Source organism: Rhinoraja longicauda, chromosome 14 (genome assembly GCF_053455715.1).
Source record: "Rhinoraja longicauda isolate Sanriku21f chromosome 14, sRhiLon1.1, whole genome shotgun sequence".
NCBI classification, from domain to species: Eukaryota; Metazoa; Chordata; class Chondrichthyes; order Rajiformes; family Arhynchobatidae; genus Rhinoraja; species Rhinoraja longicauda.
The window spans coordinates 7,884,924-7,906,853 of record NC_135966.1 but is presented as its reverse complement, the minus strand read 5'-3'; the positions used below and the strand labels follow the sequence as shown (position 1 = coordinate 7,906,853).

Below are 21,930 nucleotides of genomic sequence, written 5' to 3'. Positions count from 1 at the left end.
CTTGCACTTCTGTATGAGTTCTGGTCGTTCTTGTGATGGGTTCAGTAGAGTGTCTTGGTTGCGCTCCTAGCCCACAAGTTCTTGCTAAACACGTCATAAAAAGTACAGGCTGCGAGCATCAGAACAATGCTAATATTTATCAGCATGACAGGTGATAATTAGTTTATTCACAAAATGCTGGAGTAACTCAGCAGGTCAGGCAGCATCTCGGGAGAGAAGGAATGGGTGACGTTTCGGGTCGAGACCCTTCTTCAGACTGATGTCAGGGGGGCGGGACAAAGGAAGGATATAGGTGGAGACAGGAAGATAGAGGGAGATCTATCTTATATGATGATAATTAGTGCCAAGCAAGCCTCCTGCCACTGAAAATGTAATCTAACAAGTGCCCAGTCTAACTGCTTGGGGAAGTTAATTGGTATTGAAGATTTCAGTGAAAATTAATTTCTGAAAACGTTTCTGCTCTTTTTTTCCTGTCCTTCCTATAGCACGGAAACAGGCCCTTCGGCCCATTGAGTCAGCATCAACTATCAAGAACAATATGACCCTAAGGCATAAGAGCACCGAAAAGTGAAAGGCCCGGATAGAGTGGATGTGGAGAGGATGTTTCCAACAGCAGGAGAGTCTAGGACCAGAGGGCACAGCCTCAGAATTAAAGGACATTAGGAAAGAGATTAGAATTAATTTCTTTAGTCAGAGGGTGGTGAATCTGTGGAATTATTTGCCACAGAAGGCTGTGGAGGCCAAGTCAATGGATATTTTTAAGGCAGAGATAGATAGATTCTTGTTTAGTACGGGTGTTAGAGGTTATGGGGAGAAGGCAGGAGAATGGGGTTAGGAGGGAGAGATAGATCAGACATGATTGAATGGCGTAGTGGCTTAATTTTGCTCGTATCACACACACGCACATGAGCAGAATTAGGACATTCAGCCCATTGAGTCTGCACTATCACTATCCTACACACTGGAGAACAACTTATATACTTTGCTTTATACCTGGTGTGGACCTGACTTGGGCTAAATTGGACAAAACATGAAAGTCTAACGCAATTAACCTCTGCCCACTCAACCCCATCCAGGCAGTACATCATTTTGAAAGTTCTTTTGAAAAAACTGCAGATAGATGCTGAAAACCTGAAATAAAAACAGAAAATGCTTGGGAACACCCAACAGGTCAGGCAGCACCTGCAGAAAGAGAAACTGAGTTAATATTCCAGGGCAAAGACCCTTAGCAGGATCTGGATGAGAGCTTGGCATGGATAGACTACAATTGATCCATTGATTTAAGCAGCAAAATGCCAATTTAATACTCAGTGGGACAAGAAACCTGAAATATGAATGCAAGTGGAACTTGCTCACAATCTAATTAAAAAACATAACCCAGTCACCAATTTCTGCTGCGAATATCAAAGGTTTTTAATAAGGTTTCAAGGTCAGTTTATTGTCACAAGTCAGGTGCAGTGAAAGTCGAATTCCATACAGCCATACTAAACACAAAGCAACAAGACACACAACTACATAAAAGTCAACATGAACATCCACCACAGTGGATTCCCCACGTTCCTCACTGTGATGGAAGGCAATAAAGTCCAAGCCTCTCCCTCTTTTATTCTCCCTCGGTCAGCTCAGACGAACCATCTGCAGTCGGGGTGATCGAAGCTCCCGCAGCCGATGGTTGAAGCTCCCGTGATCGGGGCGATCGAAACCCGCGTCAGGCCGATCGAAGCTTCCGCGTCAGGACTTTAGAGTCTCCAAAGTCGGTCTCTAACCAGAGGCCGAGGGCTCCGCAATGTTAAAGTCTGCAGGCCTCCCGCACGGTTGGAGCCCCAAAGTCGTTCCCCGACAGGGATCGCGGGCTCCGTGATGGTAAGTCCGCAGGCTCACGCGATGGAGCTCTCAAAGTCGATCTCCAGCAAAGGCCACCAACTCCTCGATGTTAGGCCGCAGTGCAGACGGAGGGAGATACGACACGGAAAAAAATCACATCTCCGTCAAGGTAAGAAATTAGAAAAAATAATGATGCACTTCTGACTAAGCTGCTCATTGATAAATGCCCCTTTTAGTAAAAGCTATGTACTGATTTACCAAAGTCACTGTTAATTAGTTTAGCTTGGAGATACAGCGCAAAAATAAGCCCTTCGGCCCATCGAGTCCGCACTGACCAGCGACCTCTGCACATTAATTTTAAGGCAGAGATAGATAGATTCTTGATTAATACGGGTGTCAGGGGTTCAGAGGAGAAGGCAGGAGAATGGGGATAGGAGGGAGAGATAGATCAGCCATGATTGAATGGCGGAGTAGACTTGATGGGCCGAATGGCCTAATTATGCTCCTATCACTTATGACCTTATGGCCTTAACACTACCTTGCACACACCTGGGATAATTTTACCCTTATACATGTACACCAAGCCAATTAACCTACAACCCTGTACGTCTTTGGAGTGTGGGAGGAAAGCGAAGATCTTGCAGGTCACGGGCAGAACGTACAAACCCTGTACAGACAGCACCCGTAGTCAGGATCGAACCCGGTCTTAGGCGCTGTGAGGCAGCAACTCTACCGCTGCGCCACCGTGCGTCCGCTTGCCGCCGGAGAGGCTCATTTCCACGGCTCAGAAAAGAGTTAAAGAAAAATCTTACGAGACATAGGTACAATCATACTGAAGCACAAGAGTGTAAGAACAGTAGATTACACCGAGGCAGTACACAAAAGTCGCCACGTTTGTGTGATTCAAGTCCAAAGTAGTTACAAGTGTAGAGTCTTACTGTGGCCATAAAGGCCGGTTGTCCTGGCAACGACACTGGTTCGGAGTTGCGAGGTCGACCTCGTGTTTGTGTGGGAAAATGAGACGAGCTTAAATGGAGCATCTTGCTCCGCACGGGCAAGTTGAGTTAAAGGCCCTGTTTCTGTTCTGTATGACTAGGTTGGGCCTTTTATATGAGCATCCCCACCCCCACCCCCGAAGACAAATGGTCTGTCTTTGGTTACACTAAGGACTTTGTGGTTTTTTAGCACTCGTATTGTGGTCATGAATTTATTTAATCTGTGTTTATTATGTATTATTTAGGTGTAAAAGATATTTAATGATTTACCAAGGTCACTGAGCTGGAGAGGGCGGCACGGCACGGTGGTTGAGTTGCTGCCTGACAGCACTAGAGATCCCGGAGTTCAATCCTGACTACGGGTGCTATCAATCTAATCTTGTCCTTGAATATATTCACTGATCCAGACTCTATGATGAGGTAGACATCGTGCTAGGTTAGTTGGTCAGGCACATCACTAAACAGACATTTCTTCATCCAAGCAGATTTCTACCTCATCATAGAGTCTGGATCAGTGAATATATTCATGGACAAGATTAGATTGATAGCACCTCGGGTTTTGGAACTGAAAGAGATTTCAACTACAGCACGAAGCCACGGTACTAGTGAATGGCAGAGCAGACTGAGAGAACAATATAGACACGGTAGCGCAGCGGTAGAGTTGCTGCTTTACAGCGAATGCAGCGCCGGAGACTCAGGTTCGATCCTGACTACGGGTGCTGCACTGTAAGGAGTTTGTACGTTCTCCCCGTGACCTGCGTGGGTTTTCTCCGAGATCTTCGGTTTCCTCCCACACTCCAAAGACGTACAGGTATGTAGGTTAATTGGCTGGGTAAATGTAAAAATTGTCCCTAGTGGGTGTAGGATAGTGTTAATGTGCGGGGATCACTGGGCGGCACGGACTTGGAGGGCCGAAAAGGCCTGTTTCCGGCTGTATATATATGATATGATATGATAAAATGCTGGAGTAACTCAGGCTGCCATTCCTTCTCTCCAGAGATGCTGTCTGACCTGCTGAGTTACTCCAGCATTTTGTCACCCATTCCTTCTCTCCAGAGATGCTGCCTGACCCGCTGAGTTACTCCAGCATTTTGTGACACCTTCGATTTGTACCAGCATCTGCAGTTATTTTCCTACGCATATAGACACTTCAGCTTATCTGTGACAATGTCCCCGATGTTTACCCTCTAAAGTTATCTCTAAAGTAAACTTAAATTAGAAACGTAAACACCATAAGAAAACTTGACACCAGCCACACATAACTCTTAAGGATGTATTCAGTGGCTCTTAAAATAAGTTTGTTGATATCATTTCTCCGCGGCTGAGAGGGAGAATTCTGAACAGGCACTGCAGGGTTTTGCTGGGATTTACTCCAGGACTCTGACCCATCAACAGTGAAGGAAGGAACAGCGTCACGCGACCTGGCCTCCCTGCCCAGCCAGCCTGAAGCAAAGTGCGTGAATGCTCAATTGGTGTCCGATTCAATGACAAACCTGCTTTGACTGGACAATTACTACTCGGAAAATTGACCAGATTTGGGAGGGTTTTTTTTCCATATTTTAAAAACGTGTGCAGGTTTTGTTCTTGACGAGTTTCAGGTATAATTTCTATAATATTTTTACACAATTTGTTATAAATACAGGTAGATATGGGATGTGGGTCACGGCATGAAACGAAAAGGCACCTCTGCCCACGGTCTATGCAGGAACATGGTGGGGCAGCGGTAGAGTTGCAGCTTACAGTGCCCGAGACCTGGGTTCGATCCTGACTGTGGGTGCTGCCTGTATGGAGTTTGCACGTTCTCACAGCGTCGAAACAAGTCCTTAGGCCGGCCGAGCCTGCACAGGCCAGCAAATGCCCGTGCAGTAACACTATCCTACACACGAGGGGCAATTCACTGAGGACAATTAACTTACAAACCTGCAGGGTCTTTGGGATGTGGGAGGAAACCAGAGCACCCGGAGAAAACCTATTCAATCACAGGGAGAAAGTGCAAACTCCATACAGACAGCCCTCATGGTCAGGATTGAGTCTGAGTCTCTGGTGTTGTAAGGCTGTACCACTGTGCTGCCTTATCTAGGTACACATGACAGTAAAGTGGCATTGAATTGCTGTCATAACGTGTAAGGGGGTGGCACGGTGGCGCAGCGGCAGAGCTGCTGCCTTACAGCGCCAGAGACCCGGGTTCAATCCTGACTACGGGTGCTGTCTGTACGGAGTTTGTACGTTCTCCCCGTGACCGCATGGGTTTTCTCCGGGTGCTCCGATGGATGTCAATTTGGGCCGAGTCAATAGACAATAGACAATAGACAATAAACAATAGGTGCAGGAGGAGGCCATTCAGCCCTTCGAGCCAGCACCGCCATTCAATGTGATCATGGCTGATCATTCTCAATCAGTACCCCGTTCCTGCCTTCTCCCCATACCCCCTGACTCCACTATCCTTAACAGCTCTATCCAGCTCTCTCTTGAGTCCTTTCTTCAGCTGAAAGTGTCGGGGACGGGGCTGCATTGACTTCAATTATTGAAAGACCATCTCAGTCCTAATGACCCAAAGCTTCTTATTGAAGTAAACAATTCCTTCCAAGATCAGGTATAAGGCACAAAATTCATTTCCTGCCTATAATCAATCCATATATAACCCTGGTTTAAAATAACCTGTTAAATAATATGAAATATATCCCTATTAAAGTTGAATCTTGCTTACTTGCGAGGATATTTATTGTGCTTACGTAAAAAGAACAATAAATGTAGGAAATATTACGAGACTGCGTGCAATTAATAGCAAATAAATGACATGTTTTGCAGGATTTGTGCATGGTATATATGACATCTTGCAAGTAATGGGCGTGCAGATTAATATATTCTACGAGTTAAGAATCCACATTCAATATTAGAACGTTTGTGCCGTAAATCTCAGAGTCATAGAGTGATGCAGTGTGGAAACAGGCCCTTCGGCCCAACTTGCCCATACTAACCAACATGTTCCATTTACACTAGTCCCACCTGCTTGCCTTTGGCCCATATCCCTCCAAACCTGTCCCATCCAAGTACCTGTCTAAACAGTTCTTAAACGTTCTTAAACTGCCTCAACTACCACCCCCGGCAGCTCATTCCTTACACCCACCACCCTTTGTGTGAAAAAGTTACCCCTCTGTTTCCTATTAAATCTTTCCCCCCTCACCTTATACCCGTGTCCCCTCGATTCTCCTAGTCTGGGCATTTGCCCGATCTATTCCTCTCATGATTTTGTACACACCTCTATAAATCCTTTCACAAATGACAACCAGAATAATAGTTTTAGGTGGGTCAGGTGATTTAAAAAAGTAAACCCTCTTGGAATTAAGAACATGATGTTGCCTTAATGGAAGAGATTATGTGTTCTGGTTTAACACTACGCACAATATCTCTTGCTTTGCAACTTGCAGATTAACATAAAAAATCCAAAGAATAATTATCCTTGCTATCGACGGAGTGCAGCGTAAGTTCACGAGGTTAATCCCTGGGATGGCGGGACTGTCATATGAGGAAATATTGGAAAGACTGGGCTTGTATTCACTGGAGTTTAGAGGAATGAGAGGGGATCTGAAAGAGACGTATAAAATTATGAATGGCCTGGACAAGCTAGATGCAAGAAAGATGTTCCCAATGTTGGGGGAGTCCAGAACCAGGGGCCACAGTCTAAGAATAAAGGGGAGGCCATTTAAAACTGAGGTGAGAAAAAACTTTTTCACCCAGAGAGTTGTGAATCTGTGGAATCTTTGCCACAGAAGGCAGTGGAGGCCAATTCACTGGATGTTTTCAAGAGAGAATTAGATTTAGCTCTTAGGGCTAAAGGAATCAAGGGATATGAGGGAAAAAGCAGGAACGGGGTACTGATTTTAGATGATCAGCCATGATCATATTGAATGGTGATGCTGGCTCGAAGGGCCGAATGGCCTACTCTCCTGCACCTATTTTTCTATGTTTCGATCCTCACCTTAAAAATATCCATTGACTTGGCTTCCACAGCCGTCTGTGGCAATGAATTCCACAGATTCACCACCCTCTGACTAAAGAAATTCCTCCTCATCTCCTTCCTAAAGGAACGTCCTTTTATAAATACTGAAGCTATGACCTCTAGTCCTAGACTCTCCCACTAGTGGAAACATCCTCTCCACATCCACTCTATCCAGGGTTTTCACTATTCGGTGTGTTTCAATGAGGTCCCCCCTCATTCTTCTAAACTCCAGCGAGTGCAGGTCTAGTGCCGACAAACGCACTTTCTGATGTGGCCATCGTTCTGTTCGGTGGACATCTTCGACTCCTTTGTGTCCTCTGGTGAAGTGGGCTGGAGATGGGCTTGGGGGGGGGGGGATTGGGGGAGTCTGGCTTCACCCATTGTATGCCGGAGACAAGGGCACCGGTGCCACTGATCAGGGGAGTGGAGGAAGGATGCAGGTGGCAGCAAACTCTGCGATTGTGCAGGGAGATGAATCACACTGTGCTCTGCTGCTTATTGCCTTTGCCCTCCATCATCGGACAGCTCACCCCCCGTCAATCTGACACAGACGCTCGCCCTCGGTAGAGTTGCTGCCTTACAGCGAATGCAGCGCCGGAGACTCAGGTTCCATCCTGACTACGGGCGCCGTCTGTATGGGGTTTGTACGTTCTCCCCGTGACCTGCGTGGGTTTTCTCCGAGATCTTCGGTTTCCTCCCACACTCCAAAGACGTACAAATTTGAGGAAGGATATTCTTGCTATGGAGGGCGTGCAGCGTAGGTTCACTAGATTAATTCCCGGAATGGCGGGACTGTCGTATGTTGAAAGGCTGGAGCGATTGGGCTTGTATACACTGGAATTTAGAAGGATGAGGGGGGATCTTATTGAAACATATAAGATAATTAGGGGATTGGACACATTAGAGGCAGATAACATGTTCCCAATGTTGGGGGAGTCCAGAACAAGGGGCCACAGTTTGAGAATAAGGGGTAGGCCATTTAGAACGGAGATGAGGAAGAACTTTTTCAGTCAGAGGGTGGTGAAGGTGTGGAATTATCTGCCTCAGAAGGCAGTGGAGGCCAGTTCGTTGGATGCTTTCAAGAGAGAGCTGGATAGAGCTCTTAAGGATAGCGGAGTGAGGGGGTATGGGGAGAAGGCAGGAACGGGGTACTGATTGATAGTGATCAGCCATGATCGCATTGAATGGCGGTGCTGGCTCGAAGGGCTGAATGGCCTACTCCTGCACCTATTGTCTATTGTCTATTGTTTGTAGGTTAATTGACTGGGTAAATGTAAAAATTGTCCCTAGTGTGTGTAGGATAGTGTTAGTGTGCGGGGATCGCTGGGCGGCGCGGACACGGTGGGCCGAAGGGCCTGTTTCAGCGCTGTATCTCTAAATCTAAATCTAAAAGAATCTAAATGTAACAAAAAAAACCTCTTCCTCTTGCACGCTTACCTATGAAGTGTGAGCAACCAGGTGATAACCCAGCCCTCTGTGCTGCTGTTCCCAGTGAGGTGTGTGTGGCTGTGCGGTGTTGCATGGTCTGAATCACTCTCAGGCAGTTAGCTGAGGCCTCATCACCCACCCACTCCGCTAACCTCTACTGCACGTGGTGACATCTACTGGAGATTAAACCCTTTTTTAAGTTTACAGATAAGGCTTGGAAACAGGCCCTTCTGCCCACCAAAGATAGACACAAAATGCTGGGGTAACTCAGGGGGACTGGCAGCATCTCTGGATAGAAGGATGACGTTTCGGGTTGAGACCCCTCTTCAGACTGAGTCTGGGGAGAGGGAGATACAGAGTAAGGAAGTGTAAGGTGTGAAAATGAGACAAAGGGGCCGAGGACCTTACCACCCAGTGATGACCCCCTTCTCCCATCTCCACCAGTCTCCCTCCTCTTGGACTCCCCAGAGTGGCCTTCTACCCTCTCTAGACCTCTTTATTTCCAACTGCCGGTGTGACATCAACCGTCTCAACTTTTCCACTCCACTTACTTACTCCAACCTCACCCCCTCAGAACGTATAGCCCTCAACTCACTCTGCAGCAACCCTGACATCATAATCAAACCCGCCGACATTGAGGTGCCAATAGACAATAGACAATAGGTGCAGGAGGAGGCCATTCGGCCCTTCGAGCCAGCACCGCCATTCAATGTGATCATGGCTGATCATTCTCAATCAGTACCCCGTTCCTGCCTTCTCCCCATACCCCCTGACTCCGCTATCCTTAAGAGCTCTATCTAGCTCTCTCTTGAATGCATTCAGAGAATTGGCCTCCACTGCCTTCTGAGGCAGAGAATTCCACAGATTCACAACTCTCTGACTGAAAAAGTTTTTCCTCATCTCCGTTCTAAATGGCCAACCCCCTTATTCTTAAACTGTGGCCCCTGGTTCTCGACTCCCCCAACATTGGGAACATGTTTCCTGCCTCTAACGTGTCCAACCCCTTAATAATCTTATACGTTTCGATAAGATCTCCTCTCATCCTTCTAAATTCCAGTGCATACAAGCCTACTAGTCGCTCCAGTGTTTCAACATATGACAGTCCCGCTATTCCGGGAATTAACCTAGTAAACCTACGCTGCACGCCCTCGATAGCAAGAATTGCCGTGCCGTGGTAGTCTGGCGTGCTGACCTCTACTGGGCTGAGGCCAGGCGACAACTCTCAGACACCTCCTCCTACTGATCCTTGGTCCATGATCCCACAGATGAACACCGTTACTGATTCCATCATTTCTGGCTGTCTGCCTTCCACAGCCTCCAACCATACCGTTTCCCAGCCCCGCACAGCCCGCTTTTACCTTCTCCCCAAAATCCACAAATACAACTGCCCTGGCAGACCCGATGTCTCTGCTTGATTCATGTCCCACTGAATTAATTTCTCACCGTCTCCATCACAGGAGACAGTCTATCGACTCACATTTATTATCAACCTACTCCCATTGCTCTGTACTTCTTCCCACCCTGTTTCTTGTCAAGACTTTATCCCCTACTCCCTATCCCTCCATCTCCACTGCATCTGGGCCCAAGATGAGGTGTTCCATACCAGGACAACCGAGATGCCCTCACTCTTGAGGGAGCGGGGGTTCCCCTCTCCCATCATAGACGAGGCCCTCACTCAGGTCTCCTCGATATCCCGCAGCTCTGCTCTTGCTCCCCATCCCGCCCAGTTGCAACAGGGACAGAGTTCCCCTAGTCCTCACCTTCCACCCCATCAGCCGTCACGTGCAGCACAAAATCCTCTGACATTTTCGCCAACTCCAATGGGATCCCACCACTAGCCACATCTTCCCATCTCCACCCCTTTCCGCTTTACGCAGAGACCGTTCCCACCGCAACTCGCTGGTCAACTCGTCCCCTCCCACCCAAACCGCCCCCTCCCCAGGTACTTTTCCCTGCAACCGCAGGAGATGCAACACCTGTTCTAGACCTCCTCCATTCACCCATTCCTTCCATCCAGAGATGCTGCCTGTCCCGCTGAGTTACTCCAGCATTTTGTATCTATCTTTGGTTTAGAAACATAGAAAATAGGTGCAGGAGTAGGCCATTCGGCCGTTTGAGCCAGCACCGCCATTCAATATGATCATCCAAAATCAGTACCCTGTTCCAGCTGTTACCATATCCCTTGATTCTTAAGAGCTAAATCTAATTCTCTTGAAAACATCCAGTCAATTGGCCTCCACTGCCTTCTGTGGCAGAGAATTCCACAGATTCACAACTCTCTGGGTGAAAAAGTTTTTTCCTCATCTCAGTCCTAAATGGCCTAGCCCTTATTCTTAAACTATGGGCCCTGGTTCTGGACTCCCCCAACATCGGGAACATTTATCCTGCATCTACCCTGTCCAATCCTCTAAGAATTTTATATGTTTCTATAAGATCCCCTCTCATCCTTCTAGATTCCAGTAAACCTACGCTGCACTGCCTCAATAGCAATAATGTCCTTCCTCAAATTAGGAGACCAAAATTGCACACAAGACTCCAAGTGTGGTCTCACCAGGGCCCTGTACAACTGCAGTAGGACATCCTTGCTCCGAAACTCAAATCCTCTCGCAATGAATCAGCATCTGCAGTTCCTCCCTACACAGTTCTGCCACACCAACGATCGAACACCCATTCACACTAGTTCTACGTTATCCCACTTTCACATGCGCTCCCTACACATTAGAGGCAATTTACAGAAGCCAATTAACCTACAAACCTGCACGCCTTTGGGACATGAGAAGAAACCGGACGAAACACACATGGTCACAGGGAGAATGTGCAAACTCCAAGGTCAGGATCAAAGCTGGGTCTCCGGCGCTGTGAGGCAGCAGTACTACCAGCTGCATCTCTGTGTTGGTGTTTGTATGAGATTATTAATATGAATCAGTAATGATGAGAAAGTAACAGGTACCGTTAGAGTCAGGCTGGAACTTTATTCCTTGGAGCGCAGGAGGATGAGGGGTGATCTTATAGCGTTGTTAAGATCATGAGAGGAATAGATAGAGTCCTTTACCCAGAGTAGGGGAATCAAGAACCAGAGGGCATGGGTTTAAGGTGAGAGGACAAAGATTTAATAGGAACCTGAGAGGGGCCTTTTTTTTTTTTAACGCAGAGGGTGGTGGGTACATGGAACAAGCTGCCGGAGGAGGTAGTTGAGGCAGGTTCTGGCACAATATTTTAATAAACATTTGGACAGCTCCATGGATAGGACAGGTTTGGAGGGATACGGGGCAAACGCAGGCAGGTGGGGCTGGTGTAGATGGGACATATTGGCCGGTGTGGGCAAGTTGGACCATAGGGTCTGCTTCCATTCTTTATGACTCTCTGACTCAATAATCATTGTAAAGACAGGGAATTTATGATCATAAGAGTTGTCTGCTGATCATAAAATTGAAGGAGTAATTTAGTTGGGCATTGATCTTCTACTGACATCAGGTCAGACTTATTCTAGCATAAAATCACTTTTACCAAGCGCGTTTCTCCCATCTATTCCAAACTGCTGCAGTTTTCCCCTTCACCACTTGTGAGTGCTACAAGCAAAGATATCGCAACACCTCTGGATCGACCACGTGCCTAATTCAATTTGGAAAGTTAACCGATAATGGCAAGGAATGTTTTGTACTGTTACCATGCAGGTCCAGTTTAGTTCAGAGATACAGCGTAGAAACAGGCTCTTCAGCCCACCGAGTCCACGCTGACCAGCGATCACCCTGTACACTAACACTATCCTGGGCAGCACGGTGGTGCAGCGGTAGAGTTGCTGCCTTACAGCGAATGCAGCGCCGGAGACGCCGGTTCGATCCTGACTACGGGCACCGTCTGTAAGGAGTTTGTACGTTCTCCCCGTGACCGGCGTGGGCTTTCTCCGACATCTTCGGTTTCCTCCCACACTCCAAAGACGTACAGGTATGTAGGTTAATTGACTGGGTAAATGTAAAAATTGTCCCTAGTGTGTGTAGGATAGTGTTAATGTGCGGGGATCGCTGGGCGGCACGGACTCGGTGGGCCGAAGGGCCTGTTTCCGCGCTGTATCTCTAAATCTAAAAAAAAAATCTACAAACAGTTTACAATTTTACTGAATTAACCTACAAACCTGTACGTCGTTGGTGTGGGGAGGAAACTGGAGCACCCGAAAAAAAAACCACGAGGGTCACAAGGAGAACGTACAAACTCCGTACAGACAGCGCCCGTAATCAGGATCGAATTCGGGTCTCTGGCGCTGTGAGGCAGCAACTCTACCGCTACACCACTGTGCCTCCCACTCGCGTGATTCACTGAAAACCTACCTGAAAAGAGAACATATAAACCTTTATTCTTATTGTTTATTGACAAATAACTTTAGATTATCATTCAAATTTGATTTTTCATATACCCCTAATTAATTTTTATTTTAATTTAGAAAAAATGTTAAACACATTCAACATCTGCCTAAATAGTAAGTGTCACAAGGTACGTAGAAGCATAAATCTACTTACTCATGTTCACACTACAGTATATAATTTTCAATTGGGAGCAATAACCTATAATCCACCGGGTGGCGCCACCACAATGGCTGCCTTGTCAACAGTCTGTCTGTCCTTTCTACTGTTTTTATTATTTTAAGCACTGTATGTGTTAAGTATGTTCTAGTGTTTCTAGGTTTGTTTTATGTGGGGGGTTGGGGGGAATTGGGGGAAACTATTTTCTCAATCTCTTACCTCGTCGGAGATGTGATCTTTCTCCGTATCGTATCTCCGTCCTCACTGCGGTCTAACATCGAGGAGTTGGCGGCCTTTCCTGGAGACCGGCCCGGCGCTTCAAGCGGCGGGCGCAGCGTGGACCTACCATCGTGGAGCTGCGATCCTTTGCCGAGGATCGACTGTGGAGAGCTCCAACCGCGGGGCCTGTGGACTTTAACATCGTGTATCCCGCGGTCTCTGGTAAGAAGAGGTCACTCGGGAGCTCCATGCCGCGGGGAGTATTTCAACCGTCCCGACGCAGGGAGTTTCGATCATCCCGACGTGAGGGTCTCGGACATCGGACCGTCGGCAGCGGCGACTACGGACGGTTCAACAGCCCCGACCGCGGTGGAACAAAGAGGAAAATGATTGAACTTTATTACCTTCCATCACAGTGAGGAATGTGGAATACTCTGTGGTGGATGTTTATGTTAAATTTTACTTTACGTGGTTGAGTGTCTTGTTGCTTTTCACTTAGTATGGCTGTATGGTAACTCAAATTTCACTGCACCTTAATTGGTACATGTGACGATATTGATCTTGAAACCTTGAATCTTCATTAATTCCATAAATGGTTTTACATTTTATCTACAAGAGATCAAAGTCTAACTACCACACTGTAATCTCAAAGCAGCAATAATTAATGCCCAAAACTTCACTGAAATTCACTGTCTCGAGGAAATACAATAAATAATATTGGTGTTGGTTTATTTTTGTCTGTGTACCGAGGTACAGTGAAAATCTTTGCTTTGCGTGCTGTCCAAGCAGATCATAACACACGTGAGTGCAATCATACCGCGTCAGGCAGCATAGAAACATAGAAAATAGGTGCAGGAGTAGGCCATTTGGCCCTTCGAGCCTGCACCACCATTCAATATGATCATGGCTCATCATCCAGCTCAGTAACCTGTACCTGCCTTCGCTCCATACCCCCTGATCCCTTTAGCCACAAGGGCCACATCTAACTCCCTCTTAAATATAGCCAATGAACTGGCCTCAACTACCTTCTGAGGCAGAGAATTCCACAGACTCACCACTCTGTGTGAAGAAATGTTTTCTCATCTCGGTCCTAAAAGACTTCCCCCTTATCCTTGAGCTGTGACCCCTTGTTCTGAACTTCCCCAACATCGGGAACAATCTTCCCGCATCTAGCCTCTCCAACCCCTTAAGAATTTTATATGTTTCTATAAGATCCCCCCTCAGTCTTCTAAATTCCAGCGAGTACAAGCCTAGTCTATCCAGTCTTTCTTCATATGAAAGTCCTGCCATCCCAGGGATCAATCTGGTGAACCTTCTCTGTACTCCCACTAAGGCTAGAATGTCTTTCCTCAGATTAGGAGACCAAAACTGTACATAATACTGCAGGTGCGGTCTCACCAAGGCCCTGTACAACTGCAGCAGAACCTCCCTGCTCCTATACTCTGGAAAAAATGGATAGGTGACGCTTTGGGTCGGGACCCTTTTCCAGACAGAGTACAATCCTGAAATACTATCCATTTCTCTAGATATGGATGCTGCCTAACCCGTTGAGTTTCCCCGTCATTTCGCATCTATCTTCGGTATAAACCAGCATCTGCCATTCCCATTTTAACAGAATGATGCCTGGACTAGAGGGTATTAACTATATTGAGGGGTTGGACAGACTTGAATTGATTTCTCCGCAAAGACTAAAATTGAGGAGTGACCTGATAGAAGTATATAAAATTATAACAGACATAGATAGGGTTGACAGTCAAATGTTTCCCACCCTAAGGTAGAAATAACTCGAGGCCATAACTTTAAGGTGAGAGGGAATTCGCAGAGCAAGCTAGAACAGATACAGTAATTGCAATGACTTTAATCGGTATTCTCCCAGGACAGAGACTAACCCCTGAAGAAAATAACATTCAGTTGGTGACATTCTCACGTCTGAAGCAGAAGTCCAAGTTCCACATTTAAACTGCAGCGCTGTTTCACACGGTTTCAACCCAACGTTAAACAGAAGTCCTGCTAGTGTACAAAGTCTTCTACCCAGTATAGGGGGAAATGAAGAACCAGAGGACTTAGATTTAAGATGAGAGGGGAAAGATTTAATAGGAATCTGAGCCCAACTTTCTCCACACAGTAAAAATGCGAATCCATTTAGTGTGTAGATTATTGAGGACTTTCCATTAATTGCTTCTGAGATTGCAGACAAGATTCAGTGTTGAAAGAGGTCTGGGAATGGACAGTGAAAAAGTGGATTGAATTCAACTACTGTACTGACAACCAACCAAATCTGTCCCACCATCTTCACAATGTGTCGCTGTGTGCTGAGGGGTGCATCAGCAGGGGCTATTAGGGGTCATATTTACAATTCTTGAGCCAAAATAAGTTGGATGAGATTAATACACAGGACTGAAAAGTTGGTGTGAAAGCAGTTCTAGGCATATTTATTTACCAAATCACTTGCACGCAACATAACACTTGCCAATGTAGTGCACAGTGGCTCAGCTCGTCGTGGTGGTATAGAGGTGCAGCTGATAGAGCCACTGCCTTGCAGCGCCCAAGAACCTGGTTCGATCCTGACCTCGGGTGCTGTCTATGTGGAGTTTGCACGTTCTCCTGTGAGCGCGTGCGTTTCCTCCGGGTGAGCAGACTTCCTTTTATATCCTAAAGTGCAGGTTAATTGGCCTCTGTAAATTGCCCCTAGTGTATAAGGGAGTGGATATGGAGAGGATGTAGGGGGAGAGTCTACGACCAGAAGTCCAAGCTTCACAATAAAAGGACGTATCTTTAAAAAGGAGATGAGGAATTTCTTTCGGCTGAGGGTGGTGAATCTGTGGAATTCATTGCCACAGATGGCTGTGAAGGCTAAGTCATCGGGTATTTTTAAGGCAGAGATCGACAGATTCTTGATTAGTAAGAGTGTGAAGGGTTGTAGGGAGAAGGCAGGAGATTGGGGTTGAGTGGGAAAGATAGATCAGCCATGATAGAATGCTGGAGTAGACTCGATGGGCTGAATGGCCTAATTCTGCTCCTATGACTTGCAAACTTATGTTTCGAACATGGGATAACGTACAACCAGTGTGAACAGGTGATCGATGGTCAGCATGGACTCGGTGGGCCAAAGGGCCTGGTTCCATGCTGTATTTCTAATATAAAATAAACAGCGTGGGTTTTCTCCGAGATCGGTTTCCTCCCGTACTCCAAAGATATACAGGTTTGTAGGTTAATTGGCTCGGTATAAATTGTCCCTAGTGTGAGTAGGATAGTGATAATGTGAGGGGATCGCTGGTCGGTGTGGACTCGGTGGGCAGAAGAGCTTCATTCCACGCTGTATCGCCAAACTAAAATGTTGTGAAAACAGGCCAAACAAAAACTCCTCCTGTACAGACCCGGTCATGGGGAACAAAACCTTTTCAGAAGCATGCAGACTTCTGTGGAAATGGGATGAAGTGAAACATATGGGTTCTTGTGGCACAATGTGCTACAGAGAAGTTGTGGTCTGTATGGGCTCACCATGGCTCAGCTGAAGAGCTCAATTCCGATAAAGACATTAGCTCAATCCTCTCTGTTCACAGCCTTTGCGAAACAATCTTGCATTTGGCTGCATGCATAGCAGCTGAGAAATCAACCAAAGTGATTTAAAGCAGCTCTCAAGAGGCAAGTGTTATTCAAAACCCAGCATGACCCGATTTAGCCAATTTCTTGCTCAAGTACATAACCCTCGAAGCACCACAAGCAGAATCTGTCCTTGACAAGATTGCAAGGACACTCGAGCTTTGTTCAATCAAATATGACTTGTAAATTTGAACAGCATCAATTGAGTCATAAATGTCATCCCAATGTTAATCAGAAGCAGCAGAACATCAAGCAATATAATTATTTGTGTTCGTAGCCTCTTTAGATGGCCTTGCTCGATTAATTTGGAATAAAAAAATCACTGTAGAGACTTGTGGAAACAAGTGGTACTTGCAGGACATTGGTAACAAAATCATAAGCATTTAATCAAATAATCACTGTCATAGGTGAATTATGTTTGAATGGTGACAAAATCACGGCACAAAATTCTGGAATATCTCAGCAGGTCAGGCAGCATCTCTGGGGAACATGGATAGGTGACGTTTCAGTCACGCTACTTGAGTTACTACCGCATTTTGTGTCTTTCCTTTGTAAACCAGCATTGCAGTTTCTTGATGTCCTACAAAATCATGACGTTGCGTCTGAACTGAATGCAGTGCAGACTTCAGAAAGTGAAGGACCAAATTGAAGCAAACTTGATGAAGACAGAACATTCATTGAGTTGTACACAAAATGCTGGAGTAACTCAGCGGGACAGGCGCCATCTCTGGATCGAAGGAATGGGTGATGTTTCGGGTCGAGACGCTTCTCCAGACCAGTTATGGCCATCACCCAATAACCAACATCACTTCATAAAATGACAAAACAAAATACTCTATTAAGAAGGACTATGAGCATACATCACTGCTGTTTATTGGTTTACTCATTCACTTTAATGAAATCTGAAGAAATAAACAATACATTTTATAACATTTGTTCAACAAAAATATAACAAATATGTACACTGATAAAAGTATAAAAAAAGCATACAGACACGAACTGTCTTTCTAAAAGACATAAGTTACAAGTAGTATCAAAAGTAGGAGGAAACATTAGTTATTATTACATATTCTTTACAATTATATTTCTTCTTTGTGAATGGACATTGCAGAATATTTCTCTAATACCTGTATGTTTACAATGATTGTGCAGCTTATTCAATACGCTAAACGCCCATTTTAATATGAATACGTAGTCCATGAAGTGCACTCCAGTTTTATATATATGTATATCAAAAATAAAGCCCAAATTACCATTAACAAATGACATTGTGGAAAAAAAATTGCAAATAATCACCCACGGTGGAAGTTTTAAATTAGATTTAAATAAAGCACTGAAAAGATTTTGCTACTATGAATACTACACAATCTTGTTGAACAAACTGATCAATATGATCAGTTAATTTTATTTTTTAAACAGTCACAGTAAGACAAGCAGGTGCAAGCCACACTGTAATCTGGATATAAAGAAAACTAATCAAGATTTTATTTTTTTTCCTCTTTTATCATTTTTATATTCTCCTTTTTTATTTACATTTAAGGGGCAGGAAGCATTCACTCCTTCAATTAGGAAGCTTCCAGCAATCATAATACTGTATTCGTTTCAATTTACTGCTTAGTTTTAAAAACCTTGCCGCCCCTACGACTAAATAAAGGCACCAGGAACTATGCCTCAGATTCCTGACCATAATTAATGGTCAATCACAATCTGGAAAACTAAAACTAATTCTGACCAAAAAAAAAGCCCCAACAAATTTACCTTGTAAACTTTCAGCACCAGTTAAGGTGCAAAGACAATGCCACAGTGAATGATGTAAAAAAGTCAAGTAATGTCGTTACATAACAACTAGCCAACGTAAGAAATTAAGACTTTGTTCAGAGTTTACCCTTGATGCAAATAGTTTTTCCAGTCACATATATATGAACGTATACACATACAAATAACTAGACCAACAAATAAGTAATTAAAAACGACAAGAGTTTGAAAGTTTTAAAGAATAGTTTTGGCGGGGGGGGGGAGATGTTTTCTATCTATTCTTGGGTCGCGTTTGATGATAAGGAGGAAGATGCAATAATTAAAAATTATTGGTGATTTGTTGGTATTCAATTGGTGATTGATTTAAAATAATTTGGTGAGCCATTAACTGTGTACTGAGCAATTTTAAAAGCTACAACTTATATGTATGCTTGATAGACACCCCAAGCGAACAGTGGCATATTTCGACGGAGTTTTAAGCAACTGAGGAATATGGATGCTTTCGAGAGTCAGATGAGTGACTAATTCATTTATTTGATTTACCTTCCCCATAAGTCATTTGTAAAAGAGACCTTCCGCTATTGTCTTTGGCTGTAGAATCCAGATTCCTGTCATTTGTGCAAATACAGCATAATAGAATTTCACAATATAATTTACGCCACACCGTTTAACAGCACAAGGCATTGTGAGGATAAGAATTCGCAAAGAACGTCACTGAAAACCACCCCAAATCCCCGAGTCAATACAGCTTTCATTAGAACTGAATAGGTGCTAACTCGTATTGTAATTCTGAATGACTAAACGATGAAATAAACAGAATATACACACCAAGGACCAAAGAAAAATGGAATACCCTGTTTGTGAAACAAATCTTAAATCAACACATAATCTATAATTTACAGCCCTTGGTTGGCCACCACCTGTGCACGATAACATAATTTACGTTTCCCTTGTTCAGTCTAGTTATTTGTACACTATTTATGCTCATATTTCAATTATGCACAAGAGATTAAATTACAATACAATTCATTAATTAAAACTACTTTTGAGCCCAATATCTAATACTCCCAAAATTTTAAAAAAGTAGCATTTGGCAAGATTAAGGTTACCAAATACTGTACTTCAGATAACAGGAGAGAATGCAGCTCTACAAAGTTGGAAAACTAAAATGCATTTGATTTAATTACTTTCCACTTAAAGACAACATGGATAGGCTTTCACGGTCTTGCCACATGCAGAAAGGGACGCAAAGATGATGTACTTAAGGCAGGAAACAGAACAAAAAGCAGCTGCCTGCATTCCAAGAGGAAAAAAAATCATCATGGTCCTAGTAATTCCAGTGCTCCACAGTTCCCAAGGGAACCCAAAGTTATCCAAGAGTCAAACTGCAGAAACCTGCTGATCTTCTGAAAAGTAGAGGATGCACATTATTATTTTGCAAACAAAACAGCACCTAAATTTAAACTTAATGCATTGCAATTAAATCATAAGCAATTGCAAATTAAGCAAAAATTAGTACAGTGAGCATGTTAATTTCTATGGGACCATTTATTGCCTACAACTGAACATTATCACATTCAGAAATAATTGCAATCTGTTTTGGGCTTTGGAATCAAAGTCACTGAAGGCTCCCAAAATGAGATTATTGTTCTGAAATCAAAGCCATGCAAATTATCTTTTTGCTGACTGTAGGGGGTAGTTTAATTTAATTATGGATATTTATTGTGTTTACTGTATGTGGATTGTCTTCCTATGTTTGCAATGATGTTTACTCCGAAGATTAAAACTTATTGAAATATATTTTTGAGGAATTGGGTAATAATCCCTCTGAACTACATAGATTTGAGGGCATGGGCTTGACTTTTTGCATAATTTGTGTGCAGCACAACAGAAAATGTAAACATAATTCTCTGTAAACAATATAATAAATGAGAAAAAGGTGTGTGTGTGTGTGTGTGTGTGTGTGTGTGTGTGTGTGTGTGTGTGTGTGTGTGTGTGTGTGTGTGTGTGTGTGTGTGTGTGTGTGTGTGTGTGTGTGTGTGTGTGCGTGTGCGTGTGCGCGCGCGCGCGTTCCACAGAGACCGTTCCCTCCGCAACTCCCTGGTCCACTCGTCCCTTCCTACCCAAACCACCCCCTCCCCGGGCACTTTCCCTTGCAACCGCACGAGATGCAACACCTGTCCCTTTACCTCCCCCCTCAACTCCATCAAGGGACCCAAACAGTGTTTCCAGGTGAGACAGAGGTTCACCTGCACCTCCTCCAACCTCATCTATTGCATCCGCTGCTCTAGATGTCAACTTATTTATATCGGTGAAACCAAGCGCAGGCTCGGCGATCGCTTCGCTGAACACCTGCGCTCGGTCCGCATTAACGCAACTGATCTCCCGGTGGCCCAGCACTTTAACTCCCCCTCCCATTCCCAGTCTGACCTCTCTGTCATGGGCCTCCTCCAGTGCCATAGTGAGGCCCGCCGGAAATTGGAGGAGCAGCACCTCATATTTCGCCTGGGCAGTTTGCGGCCCGGTGGTATGAACGTCGACTTCTCCAACTTCAGATAGCTCCTCTGTCCCTCCCTTCCCCTCCTCCTTCCCAGATCTCCCTCTATCTTCCTGTCTCCACCTATATCCTTCCTTTGTCCCACCCCCGACATCAGTCTGAAGAAGGGTCTCGACCCGAAACGTCACCCATTCCTTCTCTCCCGAGATGCTGCCTGACCTGCTGAGGTACTCCAGCATTTTGTGAATAAATCGATTTGTACCAGCATCTGCAGTTATTTTCTTATATATATATATATATATATATATATATATATATATATATATATATACACACACACACACACACACACACACACACACACTCAGAACTTTTTCTCATTTATTATATTGTTTACAGAGAACTATGTTTACATTTTCTGTTGTGCTGCTGCAAGTAAGAATTTCATTGTTCTATCTGACATGTGACAATAAAACACTCTTGATAATTTATTGATTTGCAAAAGATTGCTGATCTTAAATACTCAAAGTAATCAATTCCAGAATTCCAGAATTAATTGTAAAAAGCAAACATAGACAAACATACTTAGAACAGTCTTTCGGATTCATAACAGAAAACAAATCAATGCCTGATGGTCATGACAACCATGTGTTTAAATATTAGACAACAAGATTGTTAAGTGGGAGGCTTTCAAATGTTTGGTAATGAGAGTTGAAGGGGCAATATCATCCAACACATTCATGCTTGCTTAAAGATAACTACATTTCAAAATATTTGCGGCACATTCTCTATGCCATTTTCAAAATGTGACTTCAGCGTTATTAAACGTTTATCCTGTATCTGCACACTGTGGATGGCTAGATTGCAATCATGTAGTCTTTCCACTGTCTGGTTAGTTTAGTCGATTGTCACCTGTACCGTGGTACAATGAAAAGCATTTGTCGTGCTAACCAGTCAGCGGAAAGACAACACATGATTACAATCGAGCCGTCCACAGTGTACAGATACATGATAAAGGGAATAACGTGAATACTGTTTAGTCAAGATAAAGTCCAGGAAAGTCCAAACAAAGATAGACCGAGGGTCTCCAAT

General features: G+C 44.5%; 1 protein-coding gene across 10 annotated transcripts in view; it reads right to left on the bottom strand.

The window, feature by feature from the left end:
* Positions 1 to 17,554: 17,554 nt before the first annotated feature.
* LOC144600025 (rap guanine nucleotide exchange factor 6-like) overlaps positions 17,555 to 21,930 on the bottom strand; it is a 246,711-nt gene continuing 242,335 nt past the window's right edge. For all 10 annotated transcript variants that reach the window (XM_078411361.1, XM_078411350.1, XM_078411354.1 and 7 more), the window contains one exon: positions 17,555 to 19,747. In XM_078411361.1, the coding sequence (XP_078267487.1) occupies positions 19,722 to 19,747 (26 nt within the window). In that variant the 3' untranslated portion in view covers positions 17,555 to 19,721. The remainder of the gene's footprint in view (positions 19,748 to 21,930) is intronic.